Source organism: Carcharhinus amblyrhynchos, chromosome X, assembly GCF_965287045.1.
Source record: "Carcharhinus amblyrhynchos chromosome X, sCarAmb.v2.hapA, whole genome shotgun sequence".
Taxonomy (NCBI): Eukaryota; Metazoa; Chordata; class Chondrichthyes; order Carcharhiniformes; family Carcharhinidae; genus Carcharhinus; species Carcharhinus amblyrhynchos.
The window spans coordinates 4,757,962-4,784,920 of NC_137359.1; the positions used below are offsets into that span (position 1 = coordinate 4,757,962).

Genomic DNA, 26,959 nt, shown 5'->3' on the forward strand with positions numbered 1-26,959 from the left:
TATGCTCACATACCATGACATTGTGCACAAAAAACTATTACTGTTTCCACTGGCAGGAGGGTCAATAACCATAGGGTACAGATTTAAAATAATTGACCAAAAAATTCAGGGAGAAAATGAGAATTATTTTTATGTTATGATGATCTGGAATACACTACCTGAAAGGGACCAGGTTCAACTGTAACTTTCAAAAGGGAATCACATGAATGCTCAAAGGGGAAAAGAATTACATGACAAAAGGGAAAGAGCAGAGAAATTGAATTAATTGGATAGCTCTGGTCAATGTTCAAGGATAGGAGAGTGTGACTGCGAGTGAGGCAGATAAGGGGACTCAATTGTCCAACAGGTTTGATGTTCTCTTAGCTGGTCTGGATGAGAGTGGGGGCTGCAGGGTGGATAAGCTGATTGGTCTTGGCACTGTGGTACAAGAAGCCATTTAAGTGGGGGAAGCACATAAGAATGCCGTGGTAGTAGGGGATAGTAATAGTGAGGGGGATTGACACTGTTTTGTGTGTCAAGGAACGAGAGTTCAGACGGCTTTGTTGCCTGCCTGGTGCCAGGATGGAGAGGATCCAATGGTCATGATCCATGTACAGTGGCTCGGACTATGTCCTAGCAACATAGGCAGGACAAGAAAGGAGGTTCTGCATAGTCAGAATGAGGAACTATGCACCAAATTACAAAGCAGAGCCACAAAAGTAATAATTTCTGGATGAGAAATGAAAATGTGACTCAAAGACTGATGTGGGAGAAGTAGGTTCCGATTTGTGGGGCACTGGCACCAGTACTGGGGAAAGTGTGGATCTGTGCCGCTGGGACAGTCTACAACTTAACTGTGCTGGGGCTGGTGTCTATTGCGAACTGCATAACTAGGGAAGTAGAGAGAGTTTTAAACTGAATAATGGAGCAAGAGATCAAATTGAGGAAGATGTAGGCCAGAATTCTCCAACCTTTCAGAACCCACCGTTGCTACCAGTCAGATTGAATTTTACATTCCGTTAGAGGGAGAAAGGAGTGTGTGCAAGGCTAGGATTTTAAACTTAAAGGCCATTGTGAAGGCACGAAAGCAGAGCTAGCTAAAGTGAACTGGCAAATGTGCTTGAGGGATAGATCAGTAGAGACTCAGTGGCAGAGATTTGAAGGGATATCTATGAATCCATAGAATAGACCCATTCCAATGAGGAAGAAACATTTCAAGGGGTGGGCCCATCATCTGTGATCAAATCAAAAAGTTACAGGTGGATTAAACTTTCTTAAACTTAAGAAAAAACATACATTTGTGCAAAGACGAGTGGCAGGTCGGAAGATTGGAAAGAATATAAAGAGCTTCAACGAATGACAAGAAGATTGATTCAGGAAGTAAAAACTAGAGTATGAGAGAAAACAAGCTAGTAATATAAAGACAGATAGGAAGAATTTCTACAGATATGTCAATTTAAAAAAGTTAACAAAATGAGTGTTGATCCTATGGAAAGCGTGTCACAGGAATTGATAATCAGGGCTATGGCAGATTAATTAAACGGGTATTTTACACCAGTCTTCACCATAGAAATAGCTGTAAATCAGGAAATGGAAGGGTGGGAGGAACTCAGGAAAATTACAATGACCAGGGAAGTGGTATTGGGCAAATTGTTGGGTCTGTAAGTTGACAAATCCTCTGGTCCAGATGGACTTCACCCTAAGGGTTTGAAAGAAGTGGCTAATGAGATTGTTGATGCATTGGTTTTAATTTTCCAAAATTCCCTAGATTCAGGGAAGGTTCCATTAGATTGAAAAATAGCAAATATAAACCTTTATTCAAAAAGGGAGACAGAAAGCAGGAACACATAGGCCAGTTAGCCTAACATCTGTCATAGGGAAAATGTTCAAAGTTATTTTTAAAGGTGTTATGGCAGAGCACTTAGAAAAATTAAAGGCAATCAGGGAGAGTCAAAACATGGTTTTGTGAAAGGGAAATCGTGTTTAACCAATTTGTTGGAATTCTTTGAAGGAGTCTGAGCTGTGCAGTGGTTAAAGGGTGGATGTACTGTACTTAGATTTCCCAAAGGCATTTAATAAGGTGTCACTTCAAAGGTTATTGCATAAAATAAAAGTTCATAGTGTAGGGGGTAACATATTGGTGAGAATTGAAGATTGGTTAGCTAATAGGAAACAGAGAGTAAGCATAAATGGGTCATTTTCTGGCTGGCAGCATGTGACAATTGGTGTGTCACAGGGATCAGTGCTGGGACCTCAACTTTTTACAATTTGTATAAATGACAATTTATAGAAATGTCTTCGATGAAGGGACTGAAGGGATGGTTGTTAAATTTGCTGAAGATACAAAGATAGTTAAGAAAGTAAATTGTGAAGAGGATACAAGGAGGCTACAAAGCGACATAGATAGGTTAAGTGAGTGGGATAATTGACAAATGGAGCGTAATGAGGGCAAATGTGAAATTGTCCATTTTGGCAGGAAGAATAAAAAAGCTTATTATCTAAATGGCAAGATATTGCAGAGCTCAGAGGTGCATGAATCACAAAAGGCTGGTATACAGCGACAGCAAGTAATTAGGAAAGCTGATCAAATATTATTGTTTATTGCTAGGAAAATTGATTACATAAGTAGGGAGGTTATGCTTCAGTTGCACAGGGCACTGATGAGACCACATCTGGAGTAATGTGTACAGTATTGGTCTTCTTATCTAAGGAAAGATGTAAATGTGTTACAAACAGTTCAGAGAAGGTTTACCAGACTAATACGAGGAATGGGTGAGTTGTCTTCTGAAGAAAGGTTGGACAGGCTAGGCTTGTACCTGCTGGCATTTAGAAGAGTGAGGGGCAACTCAGTCAAAACCTTTAAGATCCTGAGGGGGTTTCTTGACAGGGTGGACGTGGAGAGAATTTTTCTCTTGTCAGAGAATATAGAACACGAGGTCACTGTCACTTAAGGTGGCAATTAGGAGAATTGCTTTCACTCAGAGGATTGAGTCTCTGAAATTCTCTTCCTCAAAAGCCAGTGAAAGTAGAATCGTGGAATTTTTTTTTAAAGGCAGAGCTTGATAGATTCTGGATTAGGAAGGGGGTGAAAGGTTATTGGGGTCAACAGGAATATGGGGATTGAAGTTACAATCAGATCAGCCATGATCTGATTGAATGGCGAAGCAAGCTCACTAGGCCGACTGGCCTACTCCTCCTAATTTGTATATTTGTATATATTTTCTTTCACAGAGCCAGCACAAGCATGAAGAACTGAATGGCCTCCTTCTGTGTTGTATTATTCTATGAGGGGACTTGTGTTTGACATTGGGAGGTGGGTTGGGAACAATTAAAATGGAGGGAATAGAAAAACAAAATATTCCTGTACTGGAGCACTGTCCCTCTGAGGAGTTGCCCACAGTTTAAGTTACTGAGAGAAATGATTCTAGAGTGTTACTGCAGAGGGATCAAGCAAAGAGTTCAATTTCCAATTTTGTCCATTGGAAGTGTCTTGCTGTGTGTCCAGTACAGTACAAACATTTGAAAATACTTCTCAATTCCAGCTGAATCAAAAGTAATTTCAAGTTGTGCAGCTCATTTGAGCAAATCACTCTGCAATGTTGCAATTTTGGCTGCAGGAAACGGAAGAGATTAACAATTTGATCCTTGATAGCTAATCCCAACTGTAAGCATGATGCAATATAAATGTTAGAAAGAATATTAAGATTTGAAGCTATCTCATTGAACGGAACTATATTTCTACTGCCATGGATCTGATCATTGTCAGGTTAACTTATCGTAAGGTGGAATATCACATTTTTCTCCAAGTAGCATTGGCTACATCTCTTCTAATTTTACTTATTATCTCCCCGTTATATTGTGGCTAATTCCCACTGCAACACTGAGGGAGTGCAGTGTTTTCAGAAGTGCCATTCTTCAGTCGAGATGTTAAGCTCTGGTCTTATCAGCCAGTGTCAGTGGTTAAGATGAATGTTAAAGATCCCAGGACATGATTGAAGAAGAACAAGGAGTTCTGTTCCAGGGCTTACCAACATTCCTCCCTCCATTAAAACATTGTAGTCTGTCAGTCTCATTGCTGCTTATGCGATTTTGCTATGCTCAAAATGGGTGCTGCATTACAACAGTTGGTGCATTTCAAAGTAATTCATTATGTGAAGTGCTTTGGACGTTTCTGCAATGTGGTGAGGTGTTACATGAATGCAGATTACCAGAGTAATAAATGGTGCTGTGAGGAAAATATATTTGTTGAGCAATGTTCTATGTTCTATCTGGTGGTGAATTACAAAGAGTGTATCTGGTGTGGTTTAAGAGGTAAAAGTAGGGCTGTGAAGTGGAAGAGCCCATGCCTAACTTTGTTGGGTCACCCTAAAATCCTACGATTAGCACTATTGAGCTCTGTGCAACCTGTGTACCAGTCATTGTTCTGTCAATTCACAGGACTGCTCCATGGCAGAGGATGGTTCAATAACTGTGCAAGGTGTGGAACTCTGAAAATGCAGCAGATAAGTTAATCATTAAATTAGATAGTTCTGTATATGGTGCCAATACATAGAAACTGGAATGCAGACACAAACTTGTATTAGAAGCTCATTAGAGTTTTCATTTTTATGATATTGACATCAAAGGATTTAAGGATTATTTTTATTCTATTCTTTCATGGAATGTGAGCATCACTGGCAAGACCTACATTTATTGCTCATGCCTAATTGAAAAGAACTGCTGCAGTCATGTGGTACAGGTACATCCACAGTTAGGAAGTGAGTTCCAGGATTTTGACTCAGCAACAGTGAAAAAACAATGATATCCTTCCATGTCAGGATGGTAGTTGACCCTCTGACAAATCTCAGTTTGAATATTTGCCAGCTAGTTGGCCATAAAATCAAAAATATTTACTTTTTGTCAGTATGACCTGCCATCTTCCAGCCTTGTTCTTCTGATAGGCTTTAAAGGTCACATACTCAGCAGCTTACTTGAAGGTTGTGGGGTAGGGTTATGGTGGTTCAAGGATAGGAAGGAGAGTGCATTTCGTCCAATCCATTCCCCCTTTCTACAATGAGCAACCCAACTGAGAACTATTTAACCTCACCCACTGAGATAAATGAGCATCAGAGACTGTCACCTCACCAATGTGAACATGAAACCTTCCAGTTGGTGAGGGGATGGGGCAAGGGGGAGCACGACACTATTTGAGTGGACTAAAACCATCCTGTAAAGAACAGAATACCGAGGAACAAGGTCTGTGCCAGGCTGAATAAAACCTACCCAAACAAGGAGCTGCGTTATTACTACATCCTTTAGTTCACAGGCGAGATGCAAAGCTGTCCGCTTTTCTTTATCTTCAGTGCATTCATTGATGTGCTCCTTCTTGGCGTGAGCAAGTAGTAGTAAGATACTGTGAAGGTCCTTTTCCATGACGGCTCGGAACAGCTGCTTTCCAATGGGAGCATCACGGTATTTCAAAGGTGCAACAAAGAGTTTCTGCTCGTACTTTGCCCTGATCCAGTTTTCTCTTTCTTCCCTATAACAGAAAGGGCAGGTCACAGTGTTGTCTCACTATTTATGACAATAGCAAATTAAAACAGCAATAATTCAATGGTTCTGAGACAAGGATGTACTGAAGGGCCCATTCTGAATGTGACTATGAAAGAGATTAGCAGAAACTGAGAGGGTGAAATCTGTTGGATATAGGGGGATAAGGTGAACCTCTGGGAGGGTAACTCTCATTGAATGAGCTGGAAATGCCCCATGAAAATTTACCCCCACCCCCAGTTGTTATTTTCTTGTAACAAAGTTGTGGTTAGACATTAAAAAAAATGCAAGAAGCTACTTAAGAGGGAAATCAGGAGGGCTAAAAGAAAGCATGAGATTGCTTTGGCAGACAGAGTGAAGGACAATCCACAGAGTTTCTATAGGTATGTTAGAAGCAAAAGGATCGTGAGGGATAAAATTGGTCCTCTTGAAGACCAGAGTGGTAGACTGTGTATGGAACCAAAAGAGATGGGGGAGATACTAAATGGGTTTTTTGCATCTGTATTTACTGAGGAAACGGGCATGGAGTCTACAGAAATAGAGCAAACAGGTAGGGAGGTCATGAAATCTTTACAGATCACAGGGGAGGAGGAGCTGGCTGTCTTGAGGCAAATCAGAGTGAATAAATCCCCAGGACCGGACAGGGTATTCCCATGGATCTTGAGGGAGGCTGGTGTCGAACTTGCAGGGGCCCTGGCAGACATATTTAAAATGTCAGTATTCACGGGAGAGGTGCTGGATGATTGGAGGGTGGCTCATGTTGTTCCGTTGTTTAAAAAAGAATCCAAAAGAAATCCGGGAAATTACAGGCCAGTAAGTTTGACATCGGTGGTTGGCAAGTTATTGGAAGGTGTGATAAGGAAGATCTATAAATATTTGGATAGACAGGGACTTATTAGGGAGAGTCAACATGGCTTTGTGCATGGTAGGTCATGTTTGACCAATCTATTAGAGTTTTTTGAGGAGGTTACCTGGAAAGTGGATGAAGGGAAGGCGGCGGATGTTGTCTACCTGGATTTCAGCAAGGCCTTTGATAAGGTCCCTCATGTGAGGTTAGTTAGGAAGGTTCAGTCGCTAGGTATAGATGGGAAGGTTGTAAATTAGATTAGACACTGGCAAAATGGAAGAAGCCAGAGAGTGGTTGTGGAGGATTGCTTCTCTGAGTGGAGACCTGTGACTAGTGGAGTGCTGCAGGGATCGGTGCTGGGTCCATTGTTGTTTGTCATCTGTATCAATGATCTGGATGATAATGTGGTAAATTGGATCAGCAAATTTGCTGATGATACAAAGATTGGAGGTGTAGTGGACAGTGAGGAAGGTTTTCAAAGCTTGCAGAGGGATTTGGACCAACTAGAAAAATGGGCTGAAAAATGGCAAATGGAATTTAACGCAGACAAGTGTGAGGTATTACACTTTGGAAGGACAAACCAAAGTAGAACGTACAGGCTAAATGTAGGACTCTGAAGAGTGCAGTTGAACAGAAGGATCTGGGAATACAGGTACAGAATTCCCTAAAAGTGATGTCACAGGTGGATAGGGTCGTAAAGAGTGCTTTTAGTACATTGGACTTTATAAATCGGAGTATCGAGTATAAAAGTTGTAGTGTTATGGTGAGGTTATATAAGGCATTGGTGAGGCCGAATTTAGAGTATTGTGTACAGTTTTGGTCACCTAGTTACAGGAAGAATGTAAATAAGGCTGAAAGAGTGCAGAGAAGGTTTACAAGGATGTTGCTGGGACTTGAGAAGCTGAGTTACAGAGAGAGATTGAATAGGTTAGGACTTTATTCCCTGGAGTGTAGAAGAATGAGGGGAGATTTGATAGAGGTGTATAAGATTTTGATGGGTGTAGATAGAGTGAATGCAAGCAGGCTTTTTCCACTGAAGCTAGGGGAGTAAAAAAACCAGAGGGCATGGGTTAAGGGTGAAAGGAGAAAAGTTTAAAGGGAATATTAGGGGGGGCTTCTTCACACAGAGAGTGGTGGGAATGTGGAATGAGCTGCCGGATAAAGTGGTAAATGCGGAGTCACTTTTAACATTTAAGAAAAACTTGGACGGGTTCATGGATGAGAGGGGTGTGGAGGGATATGGTTCAAGTGCAGGTCAATGGGACTAGGCAAAAAATGGTTCAGCACAGACAAGAAGGGCCAAAAGGCCTGTTTCTGAGCTGTAAATTTTCTATGGTTCTATAATGATGGCACTTTGCATTTGTATGAAATGTGAATGTTTATCCACTTTCCTCACACTAGTGTTGGACTACAGTTTGACAGGTGATGGATGGCAGCCTTGTGGTACCTCACTCAATGTCAACAGACTGTTCACTCAAGGAGATAAGACATTGCAGCCAAATTTAATTCTGTCCTCTCAAAAACTGATCACGTTCCCCAATGTGGGGGCACTGAATTCAAACATAGGATCCTCACTACTGCTGGGGCTGAGGTCAGTTAATTCAGCACTGGCATGTTGGGCTGAATAGCCTCCTTCTGTGCTGTATCATTGAATGATTCAATGACTGGGATCAAATTGGAAACCTTTGTAATCTGTATGATTCAGTATAACATCTAACAGAATTTATTTACTGAGCCACAAGAGCAATGAACTAAACATTTTCTCATGGGAATCTCATGACAGTCTCGGGTGGGGGTGTCTAATTATCCTGATTTTTATCTGGTCCACAAAGACCCTGCTGGTTTCTTTTATCTTTGTTTGCAAGGCTGATTTTAGCTGAGCCTAAACTTTTACTAGGACAGGAGGATTGGAGATAGCTGCTCCAGTTGATTGACAATTTAAATCAGACAGAAATTCCCCCAATCCTCCAGTCCCAGGAACTTTAAAGAGTTCAGGTAGAAAATCCCAAGTTTTCAAGATGAGGATGAAGTGGAATAGTCTTATAGTTTTATGCATAGAAAGAAGGTGGAGATTCCAAGCATCAAGGAGCGCCTCTCAGTACCTGTAGCTTTGAACCAGACTGGAATGGGTCTCCTGGAGATACAAGGAATGAGGTAGTGGAAATCTGCACAAATACATATACACCAAGCAAATTAGCTGATGGGAATGAGAAACATTCCATCACATCGTTTGGAAGTATGACTCTACTCCTTCACAGCCAAACCTCAGACTGGTGATCTTAGCAATGGAGAATGCTAAGCAGTCACTTGCCGTGTAGATTCTGGGGTAGGCTTGCTGCGCCCTTGTGTATTCCTTTCCCACACACTGTTTGCCATCTCATTTCCAATAGACGTCAACACGAGAGTTAGCTCCAAAGGCCAATCGTCAAGATCCAGAGATCGTACTCGCGAAAGATGGGTCCCAAGATTACGATGAATCCCTGAGCATTCAATACAGATGAGTGCTCCTAAGTTCAGACTTGCCCAGGTAGGATCTGGAAGGGGGAAAGAAAATTTTACAGCTCCATTTATGTTTTTGAAAACAGATAAAATATGAAAATATAGTGGTCACATATGAAAATTCATGAATGTGTCATTGAAGGTGCAGCATATGGTGGCATGTGGTTTGAACACACATTCTCTCCACTACCAATTTGTTCACCTCAGCCATGCTGTGCAGGTACACGCAAGTTGGAAGACCTCGAGATAGAGCTACCAGGCTTGTCTTGTACACCACCTAGGGCCAGCACAAAACACTGGATTGTTCATCCTGTCACTACAGTTGGTGCATGGCTTGGGGAGGGTCAGAATATGGACACATAACACCAGCAATAAAGAAAAAAGAAGCAATAGAGAAAAAAATCCTTGTTTCCACTGGTCAGATATCTCATTTTGCCACCAGATTTCTCGCCCAGTGATAAGCTTGTTCATTGGTTGTGAAGGAGCATGCGAGTGTTTGAGGCATGCAGGTATTAATTTGTTTTCTTCACACGTTGGCTTATAAAGCTACCACTGGTACAAACAGCACAGCTTAATGAACTGTCAAGAAGACTCCAGACAGATTTATCCAAATGCATCAGAAACTGAATAAAATATGAAACAGAATAAAAGACCTTAAAGCCGTTCTGAGCCATTCTATGGATCTTTAGCCATCTTTAGAGTCATCTTTTAGGTCTAATATCTATGGTCAATGTCATAGAGGACATTGGGGTAGAAATTGGTCTGCATTATACCTGTTTTTCAGGAGTAAAACAGCCAAGAAGCAGACCAATTTATGTTCTTATGTTCTTATTTAGACCTCTGCCAAATTTATGGGTCCTTTTTATTTTAAACAGAAGCAAGGTCTTCAAAAATGTAAATTGTGGGCTCAACAAAAAGGCCCTCTTTCACAACCTGGTCAATTGGACAGTGAAGATTATCTCCAATTACAACAGGATCTTGATCAATTGGGCCAGTGGGCTGACAAATGGCAGATGGAGTTTACTTTAGACAAATGCAAGATGATGCATTTTGGTAGATTGAACCAGGGCAGGACTTACTCAGTTAATGGTAGGGCACTGGGGAGAGTTACAGAACAAAGAGATCTAGGGGTAACATGTTCATAGCTCCTTGAAAGTGGAGTCACAGATGGACAGAGTGGTGAAGAAGGCATTCTGCATACTTGGTTTAATCGGTCAGAACATTGAATACGGGAGTTGGGACGTCTTGTTGAAGTTGTACAAGACATTGGTAAGGCCACACTTGGAATACTGTGTACGGATCTGGTCACCCTATTATATATTATTAAACTAGAAAGAGTACAGAAAAGATCTACTAGTATGCTACCGGGACTTGATGGTTTGCGTTATAAGGAGAGGCTGGATAGACTGGGACTTTTTCTCTGGAGTGTAGGAGGGTGAGGGGTGATCTTATAGAGGTCTATAAAATAATGAGGGGCACAGATCAGCTAGATAGTCAATATCTTTTCCCAAAGGTAGGGGAGTCTAAAACTAGAGGGCATAGGTTTAAGGTGAGAGGGGAGAGATACTAAAGTGTCCACAGGGGCAATTTTTTTCACAGAGGGTGGAGAGTGTCTAGAACAAGATACCAGAGGTAGTAGTAGAGGCGGGTACAATTTTGTCTTTTAAAAAGCATTTAGATAGTTTCATGGGTAAGATGGATATAGAGGGATATGGGCCAAATGTGGACAATTGGGACTAGCTTAGGGGTTTAAAAAAGGGCGGCATGGACAAGTTGGGCCAAAGAGCCTGTTTCCCTGCTGCAAACCTCTATGACTCTAATTCACAAGCGGGAGCAATTACTGGAACTACCCACTTGGGAATCTTTTTCTGTGACCCAACCTAAGGTAGGTTTCTCTGCAGAAATATCTTCCTATGGAGCCAGGAGGAGCGAATGTTTCCCCCAGCTCCACAGAGTGGTGCTTGGTCTTGTCCCTGTAGCCTGTAAAACCAGTAAAAAGTCTGACAACACCAGGTTTAAGCCCAACCGATTTATTTGATAGTACACTCATTAGTTCACCTGAACTCTCCATTCAGCTGACGAAGGGACTAACCCCGAAAGCTAGTGAGTTTACTATCAAATAAATCGGTTGGACTTAAACCTGGTGTTGTCAGACTTTTTACTGTGTTTACCCCAGTCCAACGCCGGCATCTCCACATCATACCTGTAAAACCACCATACACCCACCACAGGAGTGACCTGATTTCCAGCACACTAAACTCAATGAGATTTAGCTGCTAGGTCATCCTGGTGAAGTGATATTGTGTCCGAGTCACAAGTGATTTTGACAATTTACAAAAAGATGACACTAAGTTTAATTAAATCAAGGATCAAGGCTTTGAAAATCAAATATAAATCCTTACTTGCAGCTGCACAATCAACACAGAATGAATTTCCTTTGGCATTTCTTATTGCCTGCAGGGCAACAGCTTCACTCTGGCTGTCCATCCGAGCCTAAAGTATAAAAGTAACACATTTAATGAACTTGATGGACACATGAAGGCAGTATGAAGAGGATGCTCTTCTCTGAAATTCTGGTCTGAGCCTAAGTTCCGCTGAGGCAATGTCTGGTCAAGAATTTGCAAAATCAACTGGAATCAACTTTTGGTTGGAGTGGGGCAGCTGGTTTGCTGCAGTTTGCTCTCGCCATGATTGAAGTTGGAGATTTTTACCAAGTGTCATGAACACTGAAATTTGCGAGATGCTCATGTTTTGAAATGTCCTTTGAAATGCCAAGTAAAATATAATTCTGAAAAGGGTGTAATTGGAATTCCTGGTAAACACCAATGTGACTTCAGGTTGCCATGGGAACAAGTGTTGAGAAGGGATAAAAAGTCAAATAGATATCTATTGAGGTGTCGAGTGGCAGTTTATAGCTTCTCTCACGGAAACTTACAGAAGAAAAGAAAGGCTGCTGCTGAGAGGTGTGGAGAAGGGGATTGGAATTCATCCAGGAACAGGTCTTCTCTGTCTATAGGAAATGATAGCGAGCAGAAGTAAAGCTCTCTATGGGAAAGAGCAGTGTTACCAGAGCCGATTAAACTATTGAGAGTTGGGAGAATTCATTAAGGTGTGCTTTGCTGGTGATACTCGGATCCAGAAAAGAGTGGAGAGGCAGAGTGGAACAATTGTCAAAGGACGCTGGAAGTTTCAACCTGGTATGGTAACAGTGATGAACGCCTGCTGGAGAGCTAGGAGTGAAGTTGAGACTGTCCTTTAATGCTACTTATTCACCAGAAATGTGGCCTTGAGTAAAAGCATCTCATAAAACATGTTTTGGTTGTGTTAGTGAGTTAATATGAAGCTTGCCTTTTGCTTTAGTTCGATGTCTCAGTTGCTATTAATTAATGGTTGATCGATGTTAATTTTCATTTGCTTGTTATAGTTAAAGTCTTAAAAGTGAAGTCTTGTCCTTCAGTTATTTGTATTGGCACTCTGGGGATTCTTTTACTTTAAAAAAAAGTTATCATTCTCTATGGGGATCAGAACAAATGGGTAAACTGTTGAATATAAAGCCGGAATTAATTTTGAGGAACATTACTATAGGAAGAGTTGAAGCTGACAAAATAGTCTAAAATGTGCCCCCAACGCTGCCATCCTTGATGAGCACAAATTATGAAATTATTCATTGAGACAAGTTAGCATCATGCCCTATAAAAGTGAATCTTATCTAAGGATTACATCTGGACGCAGCACAAACGCTGATTGAGATACGTTTATGTTTGCAAGACATTAACAATAATCATACCCTGGGCTTTGCTGACAGAATTACCTTGTTTTTGCTACTTTCACAGGACTGTAGACTGGCCAGGATTTGACTCTCAATGGCTTGGACCCACGCATCCCTCTCTTCAAAATTTACCGCTTCAAAATACCACATCTGGCCGGTGCTGGAGACAATGGTGAACTCAATGTTCTCCTCTTGGTCTGTAATAGGGGAAATTAGAAGGAAATAGAAAATGTATTGTTTTCAAACTGTTTTGTGAAGCAGTCACTGATGTAAAGGTCTGTGAATTTGGCATCTTACCCAGTGTTGGATACAAGTAAGTAGTGAGTTCACAGTATGCTGTGTATAGACTTGCACTTGCTAAAAGGAACTATGTATTCATGTGAAACAGATTAAGCAAGCACACAAAGTATAAGATTATAGCTACAGATTAATAGAATATCGTGAGGTTGAAAATGTATTAAATGAATCTATGTAACAGGTTTCCCACCATCCCCTATTGGTTAAGTTAATAATTTACTGGCCAGTGTGAGACTGAGCTGTACAAACCAGCAATGACCCAAGTTCAATCCCTCGTCTATGTTGAGTCACATCAGCAGAGACACAACTCAGCCAAGCTTTCAGCCACTGATTGCCTTCCCTGATGGAAAGTGGGCATGTGACAGGTCAGGACTTGTACCAAGCTCAACAAGCCTGTGGGCATTCTCTGTCCAAAGGTCCACGTCAGGAGTGGCCACTGGGCTAAAGTACCCAAGGGGAGGACAGAATCCAATGAAATTTACCCCAGGATACCACCCAGGGCGGAGGGGAATCTGTTTTACAAATCTCATACTCTTTAAAGTTTTTATAAATTTTGCAAGACATAGCAACTATAGTTACCCACATTATGCTGACACGTTGTTGACACATAAACAACCAGAGGAAACCCTCCTTCAGATTTTAAGGGATTCTATCACCTGGAGTCTTTCTTTTGCAAGAGCCTCATTGTGTATCCACCAAAATGGATTTGTAGGTTAACAAAACGCTGTTTACTGGGCAATTTAATTAACAGGATACGCTTCTCACAATAAGCAGGATGTTTAGTTTTTATTTTACACTGCACATGAACATTAACACTATTTTCCTTTCCATTATCTAGCAAATATATACTGGGCTGACCTTTATCTGCCCATTCTTCTCCCTGTCCCCCACACCCTCCATATACGTAACCAAACCAGAAAAACAATAAAAGAGAGGATTCAGTCCAGACAGGCTCAGGAATGCAAAAGAACACTGAAACGCAAAGGGACAGGACAAACAGTTGAACACAAGGTATATTCTGGACAGAACACACACAACAACTAACAATGGTTCTAGCCACTGGATACAATTTAAAATGACGTTACCTGCTCTGTAAATATTTCTTAAACTACCAAAACGCTTTAATTTCCACACCCTGCGTTTGGCTGCACCCAGAATCCAGAAAAGCAAGTAGTAGAAGCAATTGGAGAAAGACATTGGAGAAAAGATTACTGCAGAGCACAGGAGCACATCAACAACTGCAAAAGGTGATCTAGGGTACAGGCTTTGGGTACTATCAATCCTTTGAGTCTCACATTAAATGATAATTGTTCCATTCATGTCAAAGACTTAGAACATGCATTCGATATGCAAAACACACCTCTCATGTCAAGTTCTTGATACCAATTCATTTTTATTATTTCATCAACATACTAAGAACAAGCTCGAAAGTGGATGTTTGCCTTCACCAAGAGCAACAATTAACCGTTGAAGAGGGACTGATCAGCCTTTTGTCACAACACAATGTCAGGAGCCCATCTATTGCTATCTGAAGAGCTAGTTATCCTGTCTCTTTTCAAACTCACTTGCTTACCCACCCACAGTGCAAGATGACTGTATAATATAATCACAGACTTCTCTCATTAACCATTAAAATAATAACTATTAATAAAGCCTAATCAACCTTCTTTTTCTCATTTTCCATGAGAAAATCCAGCAACAAGTAGCCTCCTGACAACTGGAGACAAAAGGCTTCTCCAACCCAGGCAATGGCTGCTAAACTTTAAACTCCCGTTAGCTTTCCTTTCCCTTGTGTAGATGCAGCAATCACTTGGCCTCGTTGTGCCATACATTAAAGTTGTCTAGAGCTTTTAATTTTCTGCAAAGCTGTAGGGATGGAGGAAGACATGGTCACGGGCAGGATCTCAGCTATCAAATGTGGTAATGGCAGGGTTTCTGCATGGAATGTAACCCAATTCACTGATTGGGAAAAGTGGTGATGGTGGGTGGGTGCATGGTGAACGGAAAACAGGTGAACAAAAGGTAGCTTCTCCAACACGTATCACAGGAATGGTTCAAAGTCAACCTTGCGTATACCTTGAAGACATGTCACGAAACACTTCCCCTACAATGAGTTACTTCTAATGCTCATTATGTAGACAATGCAGCTGCCATTTAATACACAGCAATATTCCACAAACAGTACTGTTGAGTGACTGGGTGATATTGGTTGAGGGAGAATTATTGGTCAGAGTAGGGAGAACTCCCTTGCTGGTCTTCCAGGAATGCCACAATCTTTGACATTCACCCAGACAGACAGGCAAATGGGATATCTCAGTGGCACAAGGCAAAGTTCAATGTGCTGGCTGTGGCAGCATAGAAGTTAATTCCAGTTGCTTGAGGCAGCCAGTTTAACATTTCACTTCCTATTCAGTTGGGGTAGAAAGGGAATATGTCCAATAATAAATTAAATGAAAATTAGTTTTAGAACATGCATTTGATATGCAAATGCACTGCTCGTGAAAATAAAACTAGCATTTAATTAACCTTTTCACTGGAAGATGCAATAGTAAAGCTTCCCTCTCCACCCCTATCGATGTTAGGTATACTGAATGAAACAGAACCCTAAGGTAGTTGCTTGATGAATACAAATAAATACCTGTTTACATGACACTGAAATTTTTACCAGTGAGTGATGTTCAAGAAAATTATTTAATTACACAATCGGGCTTTTTATATACCTATTATTGCCTTAATGAATAGACCAGGAAAGCAAAACCCTGAAAATAAAGGCCAATTGTTTTCCAATGAGAATTGCTATTGATCACTAACCTTCCCTGATCACTAGAGATATATAATTGACCTGAAGACTGGATTTGTGTTGGAGCTGAGCTTGATGTTACCCTACTTTAAAAAAAGGCATGACCAGATGAGGTGAGGTGAAATCTTCACTGGGAATCCTGGGTATACTAACTTACATTTATCAAGATTTCCACAAATGAAGACCCACAGAAGGAAAAAATCCAACTTGCTCTTGTGTTGTATTCCAGTAACGATCACTCACACTAAACAAGGGAAATATGATTCACAACAAAACTAATTGGATAGCACTCTCTGGGGCAACATGTTTTCTTGGTCTGCTTCACAAAACAGGCAGCAGATTGAAGATATTACAGCTCACTATGTAAGAAACCAACTGCATGGCTCCCAATCTATTTTAGAAAAGGTACAATATACTTATTAGAGCTAAATTTCACTCTTCTTGTAAGCCCATTTTGCCTCTCCAACTGCCAACTGGATGGGTAGCCTGATACCCATTGCTGCTGTGACATGCTCTTGGCTTGCTGCCATTGCTGGTGTGCAATCAGTCTTAATCCTCATGACTTCTCGCACCATACTTGCTCCGTCTTCTTTAGGAGGAGCATTCCCTCCACTTGGTGCTTTCCTAATTGTTCAGAGTTTATTATGTAGGGACCTACTGTCTGTGTGGAGTTTGCACATTCTCCCTGTGTCTGCGTGGGTTTCCTCCGGGTGTTCTGGTTTCCTCCCACAGTCCAAAAATGTGCGGGTTAGGTTAATTGGCCATGCTAAATTGCCCCTTAGTGTCTTGGGTTGTATAGGTCAGAGGGATTAATTGGTAATATATGGGGATAGGGCCTGGGTGGGATTGTGGTTGGTGCAGGTTCGATGGGCCAAATGGCCTCTTTCTGCACTGTAGGGTTTCTAAGATCTACTGTGCTGAACCAATGTTTAACTGTTGTGTTACACTACCAGGCTGCATTATTTATGTCTCCCAATTGGATATGCAAGATAAAGTTGCTTACTAATAGATCTCCCAGGGCTTTGATCATGGTAATGGAATGTATTATTCTGTGTATTATTCTGTTACTTAAAGTTGTGCTTAATCTAATCCATCACAAAGTCTAATTGGTGTGAATCGGCACAGCCTGATTAAATTAGAATTAGAAGCTAATTACTGTTAAACACACATCCTGAGGTTAATTGTTATTTTGAATTTCTGCTGTTTTAATGTTTTCCTGTGTAATACCTGAATTTTGATTTAGCAGATCTCCAGTCACATTGCAGTCTGGGATTTAGGGCACAGTTGTGATGTTTACTTAGTAATCTGGCATGTGCAGTTCAAACCACTGATCTAAGTAGGTAAGTCCAGCTATTCCAAGCAATTTAAACTTCAGACTTTAATCAAGAGGGCAATTGTAACTGCTTGGAAACTTTAGGCTCCCAATTAATGACCAGCTTTTCCTCATTTTCCAAAAAAGATTTCTTGTTTCTGTGACACAGTGTATTATTTTGAGAAGCATGCTAGATGCAAGAATTTTTAAAGGACAGCTTGTGTCGTATAGCCTGTGACATTACTCATGGTAACTCGGATGAAATGCTGTTTAATAAGGACTGGAGTTGTGCAATGTACTATATATTATTCTGTTACAATGCAGTTCTGGCCCTTTAAGACAAAGAAGTCTAATTTTGAAAAGGAAACAGAAGCTTAGGTCAAAGTTTAGTTATTCCATAGTGTAAACTGATACAATTTTTCCACCAAAATGTCAATGTGTATTTCTTTAAAGTTACGAAGATTAATTGCTATTAAGTTAACCCAAAATGAGTTCATAAATGATCAGTTGAAAGAGTGCATTTTAGTTCTGTTGTTGTGTATTCCTGTAGTGCTCCTCTATCTATAGTTTTCTCTTTGAAGAAATAGGATGCTGAAATTTGAGGGCAAAATTCAAGAGCTGGATGAACTGTGTTTTATATATATTTCCATAAAGGACAGCACATTCAGCTTGCATTCCCCATCTGCCACACTCTCCTGGGAAGATGTACGAGCCTGAACCTTTACAACCTAGTCAGACCTAAAATTAGAAGGAAAGTTATTTAATTCCAGCAAGATCGGATGGAGATTACAAATTCCAGGACCACAAGGGCACAGGATAGGTATTCCCAGAATAAATATGCATCAAATTAACTTACAACTGACAAGAACATAGGGAGGTCCAAATGGTTGCTTCACATAGAAATAATTAAGGAAAAAAGGAAGATAGTTAAACAGTTGAGGGCTCTGTTCAATTTTACGCCACAAATTGTTGTGATCTGGAATACACTAGCTGAGAAAGGGGTGGCAGAAGTGAATTCAGTCGTGACTTTGAAAGGGAATTGGGCATATTTGAAGTGGAACCAAACAGCAGGGCTCTGGGGGAATGAGATGAGGAAGTGGAATAATTGGATAAATCATTCAAAGAGCTAGCACAAGGACAATGGACTAAATGATCTCCTCTTGTGCTGGAAGATTGTGATTTCTATGAGAAATAGCTAAGACTCCAAGCTGTTACTGAAATCCCTTTTGTCTCCATCAGGTCAGTTTGACCAGGTTTCTGCTGGATATTTAATAAACTGTGACAGGAAAACAAGGAAGGAAAACAGAACAGCCATCTCTGTCATAAACTCACAGCATAATCATTTCACCACTGAAAAGATAGAAGCAAACTGGTGAACAGACTGTACTGAGCTTTAGCATTTACAGTGAAGAGCAGCTAGATTTGCCAACTGTGATCAAATGTATTCCTGTAGGTTTCATCACGACTTGAATCATAGAAATCTTCCAGTGCGGAAGGAGGCCATTCTGCCCGCATCAACACCAATTCCATCCAGACCCTATCCCTGTAACTCCACATATTTATCCTGCTAATACATAAGAACATAAGAACATAAGAAATAGGAGCAGGAGTAGGCCATCTAGCCCTTCGAGCCTGCCCCGCCATTCAATAAGATCATGGCTGATCTGTTGTGGCTCAGTTCCACTTTCCCGCCCTCTCCCCATAACCCTTAATCCCCTCTCTTATCAAGAACCCATCAACCCGCTTCTTAAAAATATTTAGCGAGGCAGCCTCCACCACTTCAACGGGCAGAGAATTCCAGAGATTCACCACCCTTTGAGTGAAGAAGTTCCTCCTCAACTCCGTTCTAAACCGCCTCCCCTTTATCTTGAGGCTGTGCCCCCTAGTCCTACTGTCTTTTTTGAGCGGGAAGAGTCTCTCCACCTCTATCCTATCCATCCCATTCATCATCTTATACGTCTCAATGAGATCTCCCCTCATTCTTCTAAACTCTAACGAGTACAAGCCCAGTTTATTCAGCCTCTCCTCATAGCTCAATCCCCTCAACTCCGGTATCAGCCTAGTAAACCTCCTCTGCACTCCCTCCAGGGCCAAAATATCCTTGCGCAGGTGCGGCGCCCAAAACTGCACACAGTACTCCAGCTGCGGCCTCACCAATGCCCTATACAGCTGCAGCAAGACCTCCCTACTTTTATATTCAATCCCCCTCGCTATGAAGGCCAGCATCCCATTCGCCTGACATACCATGACACTAGGATTAATTTAGCCTGGGCAATCCACTAACCTACACATCTTTGGACTGTGGGAGGAAACCGGAGCACCTAGAGAAAACCTATGCAGAGAGAACATGCAAACTCCACATAGTCACCTGAGGCCAGAATCGAACTCGGGTCCCTGGTGCTGTGAGACAGCAGTGCTAACCACTGTGCCACTGTGCTTGCCCCTATGCTCCAGCCATTAGTCAGCCATCACATCCATTCTTGTGATGTACTGCCTTCCTAGGCTAACTGGAAAGTGAAAAGAATCATTACCTAATTGGATGATGCTTTACTGTCAGCCAAATGCCCCCCACCTCCTCCCATTTCCATATCTCATAAAGACAAATGTTTAAAGAAATGACAAAAAAAATCTTTTTTAACGTCCCTATGATTTATCTCCAAGGCTACACACGGCAGTGTTGTGGAAATTGACCTTCAATTCCTGGAGACTCCAGGCCAATCCTGCAACCCCAACAGCAGCAAGATTCAGGCAGCAGAAATATCCCAAAGATACCTTACTGATTACCAAATTCCTTCAGACAAGTACTCAAAGTATTTCTTAATCACATGAGCAGTTAGACGGTCACATCCCATCGTGCCAAATTCACCTTCAGCCAGTCCCATCATGCCATCTGCCCTGCTCATACTCTTCTTCCTGCGATGCTTCCTTCGACTTATCTGGGGAGAGGGCGGGGAGTCCAGCTTGCTGCTTGAGGGGCTGGAGATACCTTCGCCTGTAGCAGTCCCTTCTTAAAAAAAAGAAAATGTAGATAAGAAATAGAAGTCTCTTTTTTGAAAGTACCGAGTAGATAATTGGAGGCCGTTCACCCTTGAATTTTTTTCTTCTACCCATGACTGATATTGAGGTGCACTTCTATAGGTTCTGCTAACCATTCCAGAGACTTGAGCACATAATCTATGTTACACTGGAGTGCAGTACTGAGGGAGTGCTAGACTGTTGATGATGCTGTCTTTCAGATATGACGTTAAACCAAGGTTGTGCCTACTGAATATCATAGAAATCCTACAGTAGAGAAAGAGGCTATTCGGCCCATCAGGTCTATACCGACCACAATCCCACCCAGGCTCCACCCCCATATCCCTACACATTTTACCCACTAATCCCTCTAACCTATGCATCTCAGGACACGAAGGGGCAATTTTTTTTTAAAGCACGGCCAATCAACCTAACCTGCACATCTTTGCACTGTGGGAGGAAACCGGAGCACCCAGAGGAAACCCACACAGACATGAGGAGAATGTGCAAACTCCACACAGACAGTGACCCAAGCCGGGAATCGAACCCAGGACCCTGGAGCTGTGAAGCAGCAGTGCTAACCCACTGTGCTACCGTGCCACCCCTAATTGGAGGCCATGATAGCAGCCAAAGTTGAAAACTTTGGCCTACCCTGTGATATGAAGTCAACTGTGGTGTTTCCACTGCTACCTTGCCTACGGTGATCCAATTCAGCATGGGCTAGAAAACAAATCTGGGGCCTTCCTATCCTCAATAGGTAAGTCATGCGTTAGGACTAGAACTATAATGCTGTTTTATTTCAATATTAGAAAAGTTTTCCCTCTCTGTGGGATAATCATATAATTTGCTCTTGATGATAACTTCGAAATCCTTTCCTCTTAATGCATTCATGAGGAAAACAGCCCTCAATCATTCCATACCCACATTTGTAACATACACATTCCACTGATTATAATGGACTTGCAGCCGTGAGGTGCAGCCTTATAAACGTCAGTGTGGAAAGCAATTTCTTCATAGTGCCTCTTTATGGCAGTGTATTCAAGTCCATAAACTTGTTGGATTAAACTCCTGGCAATTTAATATGTAATATTTAGATTCTGGTGACTTCAGATCTGAAGTAATCAAAATGAAAGTTTGTGGTCCAGACTTTGGGACAGCTGTCATTAATGCCAGAACTGTCTCTGATTATTAAAATGTGCAGTAGTGCATAGAAATGATAAATTATACCTCGGCGCAGGAGATTCCAATATTCAGGTTTTCTGATTCAGATTTTTCACTAAGTAATCAAGTTTATAGAACATAGAACACTACAGCACAAACAGGCCCTTCAGCCCACAAGTTGCGCCGATCTCATCCATACCTACCAGGCCATAGAACTATCTGTAACTCCCAATCCCATTAAATCGCATATACTCATCCAGAAGTCTTTTAAAAGACCCCAGCGAGTTCGCCTCAACCACCACCGACGGCAGCCGATTCCATTCACTCACCACCCTCTGAGTGAAAAACTTACCCCTGACATCTCCTCTGTACTTGCTCCCCAGCACCTTAAACCTGTGTCCTCTCGTAGCGACCATTTCAGCCCAGGGAAATAGCCTCCGAGAATCCACCCTATCTATTCCTCTCAACATTTTATAAACCTCTATCAGGTCGCCTCTCAACCTTCGTCTCTCCAGGGAGAAGAGACCCAGCTAACATCCAGACAACATCCTTGTAAATCTCCTCTGCACCCTCTCAATAGCTTCCACATCCTTCCTGTAGTGAGGTTTGTGGACAAGATTCCATTGCTAGATCCCAGTGTGTGTGTTTTTTTTAATCTTCCCTTTTTCATTTTGAATTACAATTTGTTGTATACAAGAGAATTGACACTTGGAAGCATGGAGGGTTAAAATAACGACGTTTTATTTACAAGGTGGTGTTCACGACATGGATGCATCTTCACTCTGGCAGTTTCCCTGCCCTAGCGACCCTTGACATCACTTCTGGTGAATGTATGAATATATTAATGCACAGTGCTTAGTACACCTACCAGGAATCATTATTAATAGATAACATTTCCTCCACTTTAAACTGAACATCCCCAACAAATTCAAGCAGTGTTACGTGAACAATAATCAATAAATCAAATCTCAGAATGGTTAACAGCGAACCGCTAATGTCTTCTCCTCTGCACTGGCTGTAACCCTTGGCATTTTTGCCTTTGCACAAACATCATCAATGGTTGTTGTGACCGGCCTCGGCGTTGTATCTAGAGATTGACTTTGTGTTTGGTCTACAGGGGAGGTGTTGCTTTCCTCTACAGTGTCCATTGGTGTGTCAGGGTTGCAGGAAGGTCAGGACTTTGGTTGAACACAGATTTTCAGCAGGTTCCATTTCTGGTGGATTGCTTCTTCCTGCCAACAGCTGGTCTGCATGCTTCCTTCAGCTGACATCATCTCTGGTTTGGATCGTATACAAGACAGATGCAGTCTGTGCGAGGATCGTGGCAGGAACCCATTTCTCTCCTGTGGAGTAATTTCTAGCCAAAACTCTTTGTCCTTGGTGGAAGACACAATGGCTGGAACTCTCACCTCACCCGCTGTGGAATCAGTGCAGGTGAGAGTCTGACAATGGAAATCTCCGTTGACCTCGGGCAGGAATTTCCAGTCTCACCCAAGTGAGGGCTGTAAAATCCTGCCCAAAGTTTTGCTTTGCTTTCCTGCCATTCTCTCTGTCCTTGTTGCTATTGTACAATTGCTTTTATTTTCAGAGGTTTTAACAAGTCAAATGCTGAAAGTAGTTGTCTCTTCATTAATAATGCAGGAGAGGTTTTGGTAGTAGAATGAATGGTATTCCTATACACTAGTAGGAATTGGTTAAGACATTTGATCAGCAAACCTTGTTTCCTGGTTGCTCTTAGTGTATGTTTCATGGTTTGGACAAGACATTTTGCTAGTCTCTTTGTAGCAGGAAGATATGGTCCAGAATACCATTCTCTTTCAAAAAACTTTTGAATTCTTCAAATTCAGACAAATTAAGGTCTGTTGTCACTTACTAATTGTTCAGGGAATCCAAATCTACTAAAGACTTCTCCTAGCTTCTTGAAGTACATAGAACATGACAGCATAGTACAGGCCCTTTGGCCCTCGATGTTGCGCCAACCTTGAAAACCAATCTAAAGCCCATCTAACCTACACTATTCCAATATCATCCATATGTTTATCCAATGACCATTTAAATGCCCTTAATGTTAGCTTTCATTAGATTTCATTATAACAACTTCTGGCCACTCTGAATGAGCATCAACTGTCACTAAGAACATATGTCCTTCGTAAGGTCCCACAAAGTCTACATGCACTTATTGCCAAGCCTCTTCTGGCCATTCCCATAGATGCAGCAGGGCTAGGGGTAGCAGGTTTCACATCTTCACACATGGACAGCACATTCCAGCTTTCTCTTCAATTTCCGTGTCCAATCCAAGCCACCAGAAATAATATTTCCTGCATGCGTACTATTCTGCAATGGTCCTTGTGTAACTTATCTAACATTCAATGGTGGTGGCATGATCACTGAGCCCCGACTTCTTGACTGTACTGACAGCTCCAATCTTCTAGAGGAGTACGGTTTCAAGTCAGATGTTAGTTCTGAGGTTTTCCCTCATAATACCATGCATCCATAAGGGGATGCAGCAAAGCTAACTGTAGGGGTAGGGTAGAATCAAAATGCTAAGAACTTCAGATTTGACCAATGCTTCTTTAGCTTGTTCTTGTATTGATCTGACCACTTTCACTTCTTGTTCGTGCACAAGACATTTTGCAATGATTTTAAAACGGTTGCCAAATTTGGAACAAATCTTCCGTTGTAGTTCAACGATCCTCGGCAGGATCAAACTGAATAATATTGTGCGATAGCCTTGACCTTCGAAGGAAATTTGTGAAGGTCCATTGAGTCAATCACATGTCCCAAATATCCAACAGAGGATTGGAAAAACTCACACTTATCCTCACGGACTCAGTCCATAGTCTTCCAATCTCTGAATAATGGCATCCAAATTCCAAAGATGTTCCCTTTTCGTCACTTCCGGTGACTAGGATGTCATCCAGATAGCACTGGACGGTGCTCAGTCCATGGAGGATCTGATCCATTGCTCTTTGAAACAATGCAGGAGCAGATGTGATACCAAATGGCAATCCGTGGTACCAGAACAAGCCTGTGTGTCACTGTGACCTCTGGTCTATGTTCATCTGTAAGTAAGCCTAGCTTAGGTCAATTTTGCTAAAACGTTGGCCTCCTGCCAATCCTGCTAACAGGTCATCAGTGTGTGGCAATGGGTACTGTTCCGCACATAGTACTGGATATAGGGTGACTTTGAATTCTCCGCAAATCCTTATGGATCCATCATTCTTGATGACTGCTATTATTGCTGTGGCCCATTCACCAATGCTGACAAGATCCAAGACTCCTGTTACCACCAGTTGTTCCAAGTCGGCCTCCTCTTTCAAGCCTGATAGCATGGACTACCGATCTTGCCTTCAAGCATTTTGCTTGGCTTCCTTCTTTGATCTTAAATTTAACTGTGATGTCTTTCATATTCCCCAGTTCTTCAACAAACATGACTGTATGTTTCTTTTGAATTTTTGTGAGGCCTGATTCTCCACTAGTCATCAGGTTGACTTCAGCCCAGCTCAGTTGAATCTTTTCTAACCAATTTCGACTCATCAATGTTGGATAATTCCCCTATATGTAGAGACAAATCTGCTGTTTGCCCATTAAGTTGCAGAGCTACTTCAATGTGGTCCTTCAGTGGAACCACCTTACCTGTCTTTAGAACTATAATTGAAGCTTTCAAGAGAATGTTTTCTTTCCATACAATCTCTGGCATCAGTGATACTGCTGCCCCAGTGTCAACTTCTATACTGCTGTCCATCCAGCAGTGGAATAACCCACTATCTATTCATAGCAACAGCAATGGCTAACACATCCAGTGAGTCACTCTGTTTCTTATCTCTTTTGAACAGCACAGGCACTTCTTTTATTCTGTTTACATGCTGTTTTGTTCTGGATTATTATTTTTACTTGCCTGTTCTTTCAGCAGGCACACTCAATATGCCTGTTTTTCCACAGTTTCTGCATACTATGTCCTTACACCAGCATTCCCTCGGCTGAATGCCCTGGCTTTGCCCAGCGGTGACATATACAACTTTCAAAACGCTTGGGTGTCAATTTGCTGACATTTTTCATATTTGAGTACACAAAAACTCAATTGCTGAGCTCCTTTTGCAGCTAGCTCCAGGGAAGCAGCAATTTCGACGGCCTTTTTTGGAGTAAGGCCTGTTTCTGTATTGTTTCACTTTGCAGACCAGACAAATTTGCCGTGGATTGTGTCAATCACCAAACTCACAATACTCTGCAAGGCTTTGTAGTATAGCAATGAATTGCACAATTTACTCCTCTCTTCTGGATTTCTTTTGTGGAACCTGAAGTGCTCTGCAATCACCAAAGGCTTCAGTGAAAAATGTGCTTGCAAAATATCTACGATTTGTTCACAGAATTTAGCATCTGCCTTCTTCAGTTGCATTGAATTTCAGCCTCCTTTCAAGCACATTCGGCTCTTGAATTGCTGTGCAGAAGATCATTGCTCACACCCTCCTTGCCCATCATGTCCAGAACACATGTGAAGAACTTCTCTTCGGTTTTCTTTTCCTGATTATTCCGGTAATTTTCCTCCTCTTTGGTGGATAACTGTTGTACTGGAAAATTTCTTGTTTCCCGAGTTGTGATAATTAAACTTAACAAAGTTTGCTGTAAAAAACAACTAGTTTTTATGATCACAAAACTGCATGCAGTAAATGGCCAAATCTTGGAAACAGAGAGCGGTCCGCACTAACTACTAATTCTATCCCAAGACTGCGCCCACTACAAGGATCAATTCAATAATTATACATTTTCTTATCAGCTTACATGATTTTAGTAATACAAGCAGTGGTACATCGAACAAAACAAATTCTGTGATTCCCTCATCCCTGACCTTTATGCCTTATTTTCTGTAATAAACAAATTCTGTGGTGTTAATCATGTCTCACTCAGGCTATGCGAAGTCAACCTTATCAAAACAGACTGAGGCCAAGCACTTGGCCCTCTCTGGTTGTAGTCATTTCTTTGTTCAGAGTCAGGGGTCTGGCATTTTGAAATGGCTTGGTCTGCTGTCCTTATTTCATACTAAATACTTGACCATTTTTCCCATCATGCCACTGCTTCATTCGTACACTATCACATAACCACCGCCGTTCAAAGTCCTTGTCGCCAGTTTTTAAGTTGTATATGAGAGAATTGACTCTAGGAAACCCAGAGGGTTAAAAATAATGGGGTTTTATTTACAGGATGCTTCTTCACTGTTCAGTTTCCCCGTCCTAGCGATCTATGATATCACTTCCGGTGAATGTATGAATATATTAATACACAGTAATTAGTGCAGCTACCAAGAATCAGTATTAATATATAACACATCCAGTCTGCATTATATAATGGCCAGTTTAGCAATCTCACTTCTTGAGACGGAAGGATGTTGAGGCCTCGTGAGTCTGATTTGGAATGGCATACCAGTCCAGAGGATGATAAAGGTGTCATTTGACAAACTTCCAAATGTCCTCCAGAAGAGGTCACTGTTGACAATTTTTTTTATCTATAACCCAGTATCTGCACTGTAAATAACGAACAGCAGATCCTAAAATAGATCTCACGCTGCAATTACCTGTGCACATTGTGAAAGGAAATTTGCTGTACATTGTGAGTCAAATCCTATCAAAGGTAAAATGGGGTGATTTTTCCCCATGGTTATAAAAAATGTGTGAGTATAACTATTATTCTTCAACCTGGAATTGGAGGAGGTGAGACCAAATTGCATGCATGGCAACTGTTAGCATTTTACATTGA

The 26,959-nt window shown here is 41.5% G+C and overlaps 1 protein-coding gene across 3 annotated transcripts in view; it reads right to left on the reverse strand.

Moving 5' to 3' along the window:
* LOC145362058 (arf-GAP with GTPase, ANK repeat and PH domain-containing protein 1-like) overlaps nt 1-26,959 on the reverse strand; it is a 181,620-nt gene that overhangs the window by 5,766 nt on the left and 148,895 nt on the right. For 2 of the 3 annotated variants that reach the window (XM_080218111.1, XM_080218112.1), the window contains exons 13-17: nt 19,899-20,039; nt 12,666-12,820; nt 11,257-11,347; nt 8,667-8,889; nt 5,242-5,497 (exon numbers count right to left, since the gene is read on the reverse strand). In XM_080218111.1, the coding sequence (XP_080074237.1) occupies nt 5,242-5,497; nt 8,667-8,889; nt 11,257-11,347; nt 12,666-12,820; nt 19,899-20,039 (866 nt within the window). Of the gene's footprint in view, nt 1-5,241; nt 5,498-8,666; nt 8,890-11,256; nt 11,348-12,665; nt 12,821-14,005; nt 14,066-19,898; nt 20,040-26,959 lie in introns of all 3 variants that reach the window. The other variant, XM_080218110.1, reaches the window with a different exon arrangement.